The sequence below is a fragment of the Triticum urartu genome, chromosome 5 (genome assembly GCF_003073215.2).
Source record: "Triticum urartu cultivar G1812 chromosome 5, Tu2.1, whole genome shotgun sequence".
NCBI lineage: Eukaryota > Viridiplantae > Streptophyta > Magnoliopsida > Poales > Poaceae > Triticum > Triticum urartu.
In genome coordinates this window covers 31,921,829-31,931,880 of record NC_053026.1, presented here as the reverse complement: position 1 = coordinate 31,931,880, position 10,052 = coordinate 31,921,829, and the positions used below count along the sequence as shown (strand labels likewise).

General features: G+C 49.6%; 1 protein-coding gene across 1 annotated transcript; it reads right to left on the bottom strand.

Moving 5' to 3' along the window:
• Positions 1-2,221: 2,221 nt before the first annotated feature.
• Positions 2,222-9,573, bottom strand: LOC125507705 (cation/H(+) antiporter 19). The gene is made up of 2 exons (XM_048672193.1): positions 9,216-9,573; positions 2,222-4,664 (listed from the first exon to the last, which is right to left on the bottom strand). Exons 1-2 carry the CDS (start codon positions 9,411-9,413, stop codon positions 2,439-2,441), a joined length of 2,424 nt encoding a protein of 807 aa, XP_048528150.1. The 5' UTR covers positions 9,414-9,573; the 3' UTR covers positions 2,222-2,438.
• Between the last annotated feature and the right edge of the window lie 479 nt (positions 9,574-10,052).

The following is a 10,052-nucleotide window of genomic DNA, read 5'->3' as shown; positions in this document are numbered from 1 at the left end:
CCTTTGGTCCCGGTTCGTAACATCAACCGGGACCAAGGGCCTCTTTTCAGCAGCCTAAAGGGCGGGAAACTGAGACCTTTGGTCCCGGTTGGTGGCACCAACCGGGACTAAAAAGGCGCATTGCTCCCGGTTGGTGTCACGAGCCGGTACCAATGCCCCCCCCTCCCGTCGTCCCTGTTGGTTCTACCAACCGAGAGCGAAGTCCTTGTCCTGCCCGCGCCCAAATGTTTAGTCCCACCTCGCTAGTTGAGAGGAGCTCGGAGTGGTTTATAAGCCCCACTGCGGCTGCCCTCTCGAGCTCCTCTCAAATATATGCTTACTGGGTCTAAAAACACATTGTGCTGTCTGTGTGCCTACTGGGCCTTCTGCGGGCCTAAATCCTGGCCCATGGTTGGGTTTCTAGTCTTATTCAGGCCGTGGTGGCCCAGTAGGTGGCATTTTTGTTATTTTTTTTCCAGTTTTTTTATTTTTTGCTTTACTTATTTTATTTTGTTTCTACTTACTGTTGCTATTTTTATTTATTTTATTTGTTTTGTTTTGTTTTCCAGTTTTTTTGTTTTATTTATTTTATTAAATTTGATTAAATTTTTTCTAGTATTTTTGTTTTGTTTTTTCATTATTTATTTTCATTTTTTTGCTTTATTTTTTAAATTTTTTTTTGCTTTTAGGTCAGAAAAATTATAAACTTTCTGTTAGTGTCATTAGTTTTCAAATTTGAATAGTTTAAATTTGAATTCTTTGAAATTTGTGTGAATCACTAGTTTGTGATTAACTTTACTATAAAAATAGTTTTATATAATTTTAGTTTCAATAATACTACAAATGATTCTTTTTAGTTGCATAAATTTTATCTAATTTAATTTCCATAAATTTTATTTTTTTATTGATTCTCTTTAGTTGATTCCTTTTCCTATTAGAGTTTTATTAAAGCATTTTAATTGATTCTTTTTACTATTGTAGAATATTATAGTTTTGTTTGGGTAAAAAAATATTATTGGTTCCGGTTCTAGACACCAACCAAGACTAAAGGTGGTGGGCCAGGAGTAAGGTCCATTGGTCCCGGTTCCAAACACAAACCGGGACCAATGGCCCCTGATACCCGGCCCGTGCCCTGGCCTCATGAACCAGGACCTATGTCCTCATTGGTCTTGGTTCATAGGTGAACCGAGATTAATGGACTTTCCCTGCCTGCTCCAAAGCCATGTTTCTACTCCACTATGAATCATCAACGAGACCAAACACCAAAACTAAGCACACACATGAATGGAGTTGAAACCCACGACATATACCTTGTAGCCCCGCTTGACATACTTCACGGCGCCGATCTCCTTGGCAAGCTTGTCCCTGAATAGCGTCACGTGTCCACGCCCGCCTGCCATGACGCGCACGTCGTCGCCGGCATCTACTCGTCCCACACTCCTGGTTGGGAGCTGGGGGATAATCGATCAGGGACAAAAGAGCCGGTTGGCTGCATGCAGCCATCAATCTTCTCTCCAACTCGTTTCTTCTCTCCTCTCGTAATAGAAATCCATCATCTATCAACCAGTCACCTGAAAATTAATAATTTGAAAGCATGAAGCATGGTGAATCTATACAACTTCACTATCCTCAAATCTATTCTTGGCAATATGCGAGTAAACGGGTAATTCATGGCGATTGGTAGGAGGGCAATGAAATCAAAGAGAGGGTTCAGGTGGAGAGATTGGTGAAAATCTGTAGGTAGAGAGAGAGCTCCGGCGGCGACTCGCCACCGTGTATGCTCCTTGGCCCTGTGCTGTGCTGCCGCTGTAATTAGGCTGCTCTTCTTGCCACGAATCAAGGAAAGGCTGGTCGGTTTCCTTCGTTAGCTTTAAAAAGAGGGATGCGCTGGTGTTGCTAATTACTTCCTTGGTTTCATAATATAAGGACGTCTTATATTAAATGAGACGGAGGGAGTAACATACATGGATCATCACCCGAAAAAAAAAAAAACTGAGACAAATCAGTCGGGTGAGGGTGAGAGAAGCAATAATGTTAAACATACAAAGAGTTACACGTAATTACACGCTGACTAGGATTTTTTCCATCTACTAACCAATCATAAACTTGCCTCCTCCCCCTGATTTTCAGGCGGGTGAGGGCGTCTCGTCACCTGTTGATCAATCAAATTAACCTTTTTTATAAAAGCTTGTAACTTGTTTGTACGTTTAGCATTACTCGTGAGAGAAGTAGGACGATCCTAAGACAGAAGAGGAGATGTTATGTTTCTTTTATGTAGCAGAGATAGAGATAGAAACAGAAACAGTGGGTACAGCCGAGCGAAGGCTCGACGAACAGCAACATGTGTCCCTAGGCTGCAGCACTACACAACAACACACTATGTACAATTCATCGCGTAGCGACTCCACACGCACCACACATCTGATGGCGAAGAAGCCGGCCGGAGCTCATCGATCAGCTCATGCGAGGTCGTTCTGCGGCGTCCACGGCACGGGCACCACGCTCGCGCTGCCACCGGCGCCGCCCATCTCCTCGTCCTCCACGTCCGTCGCCACCGGCGGCCTCGCCTTGGGGTCGAACCTCTTGCTGGCCGGGTTCGTCGCCGGGTCGTACCTCTTGATCACCAGCACGGACGCCGATGTCTTGAACTCCGACGACGCCAGGTAGCTCCCCACGGGGCCCAGCTCCTCGGGCCTCTCCACCAGCGGCTCCGTCGGCGGCATCCTCCCCACCACGAACATGTTGGACTTGGACAGCGAGTTGATCGCCTGGAGCACCTCCTCCTTGGCCGACGCCTCTACGTCCTCGTACATCGCCGACCCGTCCTTCACGGCCTCGACCTTGCCCTTGAACGCCTCCATGGCCGCCTCGTCGGCTGCGTCGCCGGACGATGGGCGGCTGGGCCGGAAGCGTGTCACAGTCACAGCGACGCCAGGGTGCTCCGACATGCGCGTCGCGTACGCCAGCGCCTCACGGTCGTCCGCCCCGCCGAAGAAGAGCATGGCCACAGAGAACTCCACGTTCTTGGCGGCGACCTGGGAGTGGCCGCCGAGCCCGCGGTCGACGAGGATGGCGACGGAGCATGGCGCGCCCCGGAGCACGCGCTTGTTGACGGCGTGGTACTGGGAGCCGAGCGAGTGGAAGGAGCCGTCGTGCTGGAGCAGCTTGTGGTACGGCATGATGACGACGGCCGCCCGCTTCTCAGCGGCGCTGTCGATGACGTCCCGGTGGATGGTCTCGAGGTCCGAGATGGCCGTCATGGGCTTCACCCTCACGGCACTCAGCTGCTGGAACGCCTCGAAGGCCACCACCATCTGCTCCGTCTTGTCCCCGCTGTTGAAGAAGGGCATGGCGTTGCGGCGCGTGCGGTGCACCATGGAGATGGCCGACGACCGCTCCGAGAGCTCCACCAGGTGCATGGCGTACATGGCGAGGCGGTGCCGCCCCGTGCCCCGGGTCGACTCCACGAGGTTGAGCAGCGTCGGGATGTTGCGGTTGCTGTGGAAGCAGGCGAGCACGCGCAGCTCGCTGTCCGCGTCCGCCGGTGCGCCGCCCTCCACGGTGCGGCGCTTGTACGGCGCCGACGGCCGCGCGGGCTTGTAGATGGCCATGACGATCGGCGTCGTGATGAAGGTGGTGAATAGGGCCATGAGCACCATGATGGCGAAGGACTCGTCGTTGAGCACCTTGCGGTCCCTGCCGATGTTGAGGACGATGAGCTCCACGAGCCCCTTGGTGTTCATCAGGAACCCCAGCGCGACCGCCTCCCTGACGGGGATCTTGACGATCAGTGACGCGAGCACAGTGCCGCCAATCTTGCCGAGGCAGGCGTTGAGGATGACGAGCACTAATAGGCCCCACGACTTGGCTCCCCGGATAGTGGCCACGTCCGTCTTGAGGCCACTGGAGACGAAGTAGAGCGGGAGGAAGAGCCCCGAGATGAGGTCCTCAACCTTCTCGATGAGCACGCCGGCAAACGGCCCGTCCTTGGGGACGACGATGCCGACCATGAACGCCCCGAACAGCGCGTGGATGCCGATGACATCGGTGACGAAGCCGGCAGCGAGGACGATAGCGAGGGTGGCACAAATGTACACCTCCTTGACCGGCTCACCTTCGGGAGACCGGTGCGCCATCCACGCCAACAACGGCCGGAGGAGAACGCAAACGGCGATGACAAAGCCGGTAGCTGTGAGGAGCACCCAGAGCGAGATGATCGGCGAGCCGTCTCCAGAGAGTGCAACAGCGAGGGCCAACAGGATCCAGGCGGCGACGTCATTGACCGCCGCTGCGGACATGGCCATGCGGCCGATGTCGGTGGTGAGAAGCTTCAGCTCGGCCAGGATGCGAGCGAGCACCGGGAAGGCGGTGATGGAGAGCGCGACACCCATGAAGACGAGGAACGGTGCCTGTGGAGCGCCCTTGACGATGGTGGCGCGGAAGGCGAACGACGTGCCGATGCCGAGCGCGAACGGGACGGAGATGCCAGCGAGCGCGATGGCGAGGGCCTTCTTGCCGGTGCGGCGGATGGCGGCGATGTCGAGCTCGAGGCCGACGAGGAACAGGAAGAAGAGCAAGCCGAGGTTGGCCAGCGTGTCCAGCACCGGCAGGCTCTTGGCCGGGAAGACGGCGTGCAAGAACTTGCTGCTCCGGCCCAACGCCGACGGGCCCAGCAGGACTCCACCCTGCATCAACCATGCACGCATGCCATTTCAGTAAGCAGGCCCAAAACAAACATTCCATCCATTTTAATTTTTTGCATGCATGTATATTCTTTGTTTTTGCAGGGGACATGCATGTATATTCAATTGTCAAACAATGGATAAATCAATTGTGCTAGCTCAAAAATTTTATATTCAATTGTCAATCAAAGGATATTCAATTGTGCCAGCTCAAAAAGAAAAATCAGAGTAATATGTATGCGTGTGTATGTTCAATTGTCAATCAAGGGATAATCAGTTTTATTTTTCATATTTGTGATTTGATGAGCAGAGTGATATGCAGTGACTGTGAAAACCGATGCCAAAACTGAAAAGGTTCACCATTTTGTCAAGCAGTTTGCTAGAAGGTCGCTTGGACATATTTGGGTGTTAGAGAGTTCTGGCAAGTCGGCCACTTAATTACTCCCTCCCGTCCCATATTATAAAAACGGCTTTCAAGCTACAAAATTACTAGTACGTGTCCATAGGAGGCTGCTACAAGTTACTACATGGCTTATGAATAAGTTTGCTGCTACTAGTTGGCACTTGGGGCAAGTATGCGCCCTATTATATCTTGCTTAAGCAAATGTCATGTGAGTCAATGACAGCTAGGTAGCCAACAAGCATATCTTTCTACCAACAATAATGCATTTAACAAATTACCTTGCTTGTTCCACATTTCTCACTGCTGGTGTCTTTGACTACTACTCCCTCCATTCCAAAATAAGTGTCGTGGTTTTAGTTCAAAAATTTAAGCTTGAATTAAAACCACGACAGTTATTTTGGAACGGAGAGGGAGTAGTAGCTAAGCAAGGCAATGTCTACTACCCACTTATTGGATTCAGATAAAGAAATCGAAACGCATGATTCAGAGATGCAGTAAAGATTGCAATTGCACTGGTAAGAAAGGAAAATTAACAATGGTGTGAAACTGTTCATAGCGGGTCATCCTATCCTGCGAACCCGATGTCAACTCTGAAAAAGCTAAAAGTGAGGTCATTTTGTCACCCTGTCAAACCGATGACAAAACTGAAAACTGCCCATAGGCATAGGGGTCCTCCAATCTCTGTAAGTCCATGCCGTGTTAGAGATCGAAGAGGTAGTTGTCACTTTGTCAAGCATTTTTGCTAGAAGGTCGGTTGAACGATAACATATTCTAATCGAAGCAACCAAGAAAAAATTATTAAGGTGTTTGAGAATCCCGGCAAAGGATACGAAATTTACTTTTGGGTGTCCATATGAAAGCTCTTACAAGTTACTACCATGATGAGGAGTAAGCTTGTAAGTAAATCTAGTTGGCATTTGGCAGTACTTTCTCTTGCTTAAGCAAGGTCCGGCTGCAAGTCAATGACAGCTAGCTAGGTAATACTAGCCAGCAGGCATATCTTTCTAGCAACAATAATGCACTTAAACAAATCACCTTGCTTGTTCCACATTTCTTACAGGCTTACAGCAGGTAGATGCCCTTAGTTTACTTTAGCACCGTGTCTTTGACTACTGGTAGTATTAGTTAAGCAAGGCAAGCAACAGAAGCAAGTTATAAGTTATAACCTGGCCGTGAACAATGGCCACAATCATGTCCATGTTCTTTCATTTGACCAATTCTAAGTGTACAACTAATAACCGGCGATGCTTTTATTTATTCCAAAAGAACTCATTCCAAAATAAGAGGGGCTATATATACGCATGTGTCTGAAGTCTCAACAGAACGTGCGGCGTGGGGAGGTCGTGCAGGTCAGCAAGTTGATTGCAGTGCTATATTCAAACGCAGAAACAGACACACGGGTCATTGACTTGCGGATCGCCAGGTACAATGAGATCTCTACACCTCAACGTCGTCACCAGCAAAGCACATTTCAACGCCGACCGCGTGCACCAGCAGGCCACTTTCCGTCGAAACTTGTGCGCTGTTTGCTGCTGACAGCAACAAAGAGGATGGGCTGTTTTTGCTAGCGCATACGTACATGGTGAGAATCACAGTTCATATTTCATAACTGCAACCAAGCACATCTTGACAACTAGGGCAGACATAACAATCAAAGATTCTTGGATCATGGCAGGCAATAATCCAAAATTCTCAGCTATGACCATTTATAAAGCCATGTCTGGCCCTAGCAATGCTCATGAGATCTTTCAGAAAGTTTGGAAAACATCTTGTAGGCTCAGGCACAAAATTTTCTTTTGGCTTTTGCTCCATGACAGACTGAGCACCAGGAATATGATTCAGCGCAGAAGTATGCATCTAGATGATTACAACTGTGCCCTTTGTGCAGACTCTACTGTTGAAACCAGCACTCATCTTTTTTGGGATTGCCAATTTGCTAGCTACTGCTGGTATGGAATTACTCCTGCTAAACACAGAGGCACATCAACCTATGATGAAGTTCTTTTCACTCTCAGAGAGCTGCCCAAAGATATTGCAATGGAAGTGGTGATTATGGGCTGTTGGAGCATCTGGATGATCAGAAATGATAAAATCTTCAATAAGGTGCCAATAAGTTATGGGTCCTGGCAACATTATCTTCGAGAAGGCATGAAAATGACTAGGCTGAGAGCAAAGACGAAGAAAGCTGAGCTGATTACCAGTTGGGTCGAGCATAATCTCTAATTTCCTCATGATAGTTATGTTTCCTAAAACTGGTGTTGGTTGATGTCCTGCTGTTGGCTATTTAGCTATTTAGCCTTTTGTAAATATACTTTACTTTATTTAATATATAAAATACCGTAGAACGATTGTTCTATGGTTTCGGCTAAAAAAAAAAAACATGCTGATGATATCTTCCTCGGGTGTCCTCCAGACGTGGCGCGGATCATGGAGTGGTGGTGCCCCAGGAGATGGTCTCACGTCCCGTCTACGGATTCAGGAATCAATATAATACGTACCATGTAACCTCCTTTCTTCTTGCTAAGCTAGCGAATAACTCTAATCTCTAGACAGCTGTGCACAAATTTGCACCGTAAATTATTGTCTGTCGGCAAGCGATCAGGAAGGGCGGCATGCCCCGGGGGAGTTGGGATCGGGCCACGTGAGCAGCATGGCACTGCCCCTAGGTTTTCTTCGTTTCAATTCGGCGAAACTCAAATGCATGCTCCCACTACATCGGATTAATTAATTAATTAACCTTCATGGCTAATTTTAGACAGCACTGAACTGAATCGGTCTTACAGCACATGGTCTCTATCTGCCCATGTACTCTTAACTCCGGCGACGATGCCAAAAATGGTACTCCCTCCGTCTGAAAATACTTGTCATCAAAATGGACAAAGAGAGATATATCTAGAACTAAAATACATCTAGATAGATCTTCTTTTTATTCATTTTGATGACAAGTATTTCTAAACGGAGGGAGTAATTAAAAAGTGTATACATACCGAATCAGCATCGGCTGGCTGGCTACACTACATGCATACATACCGAATCAGCATCGGCTGGCTGGCTACACTACATGCATACATACCAAATCAGCATGGGTTCTGTTTCATTTCCTTCTTTGCTGTTTTTTTTCCTTTTACAGAAAAACTTGTCCCAAGTTTGTTTTTCAAATGGATGTATCTAGAACCAAACTTGTTTTCGGATGGAGGGACTAGTTGATGGAACTCAATCTAATTAATTCCCCACCAATTAATCTGAGCACCATTTTCCATTTTAATTAAACTTTCTTCATAATGAAACACAGCTAGAGCTGCTAGATGCTGTCTCAAGTGACGGGTTTCTTCTGTCCATCGAACCCCGAATATGCCTACTTTTATTCTGACCTTCTTAACCTAGAGTTAGTAGCAATCCATTTTGTTTCCATGATGAAACCCAGAGCTGCTAGATGCTGTCTCGGGTGCCTATAACGAATTTCCCGAATATACTTATAGAGTTGGTAGCTAGCAAAAAAAATTAGATATATGGCACCAAATCCCTGATTAAGTAGCTCGGAGCCACGTGCCCCCACAAAATCCAACAGTGAGGCCAGTCTGACTGTCTCCATCGCGTGCTAGAAACAAGGAAAGGGGATCGAGCCGAGCGACGCCATGAGAGCGACGGAAACGCTGACTCAAAGGAAGGACTCGCCTGTCCCGTCGTCTCTTCCGCCTTCCTCCGGCCATCCTCCTACCCCCGATTTTTCTAATCAACGAGTCAAACTCGACTACCAGTAGAACGTGTGACGCGCGTCCCCCTCGCGCTTCCACGCCGCGGCCGGAGAAAATTCGGCAGCGGACGCGGAACGGAACGGACTACGGACCGGCTGCTTGGATTCTTCTGGGAGGACCCGTGCGTGCGGTGCCGTCGTCGTCGTCCCCGGCAAAAGCGCGGACGGGGCCGGGCATGCACGCACGCGCGTGCGTGGACGACGCGGAACGAACTAGCCGGCGAATTAAAACCCTAGCTAGCTATCTACCACGCCCGGCGAGCTGTTAACCGCTACCAACGTCCAATCGAACCGGCCGGCGAGGCGGCGAGCGAAATCAATTGCGTGCACGCAGGTAATAATTAGATCAACGGAGACGGCGGAATGAGAAGGAGGGGAGTAGAGAGGACGTGCTTACGATGATCTCGGCGATGACGCGCGGCTGGCGGAGCGGGCGGAGGAGGTAGGCGAGGCCCCGGGTGACGACGACGACGAGGCAGATCTGCAGGATGGCCAGCGGCAGCGCGTAGTCCAGCGGGTTGTCGCCCTGGAACGCGCCGTGCGACGTCGCCTGCATCGGCGCCGCGCACACCCCCGCCGCCGCATGACCCGCCATGGATGCCAACCACCTCCCTCCTCTCCACTCTCTCCGCGCCGCCTCGCTCGACCAACCGGGGCGCGGGGGTTTAAATGTGCCGCTCGATCGACCTCTGCGGGTTCTCCCAACGGCACCGATCTCTATGCGGACGGTTTGGTTCGGTTTGGGCTGGGTTGCAACCGCAGCCGCTATATATAGATGCCCGACGGGGGCCGCCACGTGAGCCACCCCGCCTCGCCATCGATCCAAGGGGTGTGTAGGCGACGCTACCCACGGCGCATGAGGAATCGGCCCACCCCTTCGCGTTTCTGACCCCATCCATCTCCAAAACAAAAGAAAAAAACCTCTTGTCAGAGCATCTACATCCTCAACATGCAAATCCGGAGTCACCCAGCTGCGTCCACGGACACCGACCAGGCCCTTCTCAAATCCTGTCGTCTACGTCCGTGTATCTCATATCCGGTACCCTATATCCATATCAAAGCATGCAACATAGAACGTAAATCATCAAACAAACATAGAACCAGACACAAAAATGCACATTCCAATCACCAACGGACGTTCAAAAGATCGCCAAAATTCACATAATTCACATAAACATCGGACAAGCCTTAATATATTACTAAAAATTTGAAATAAAAGACGGAGACGACGGAG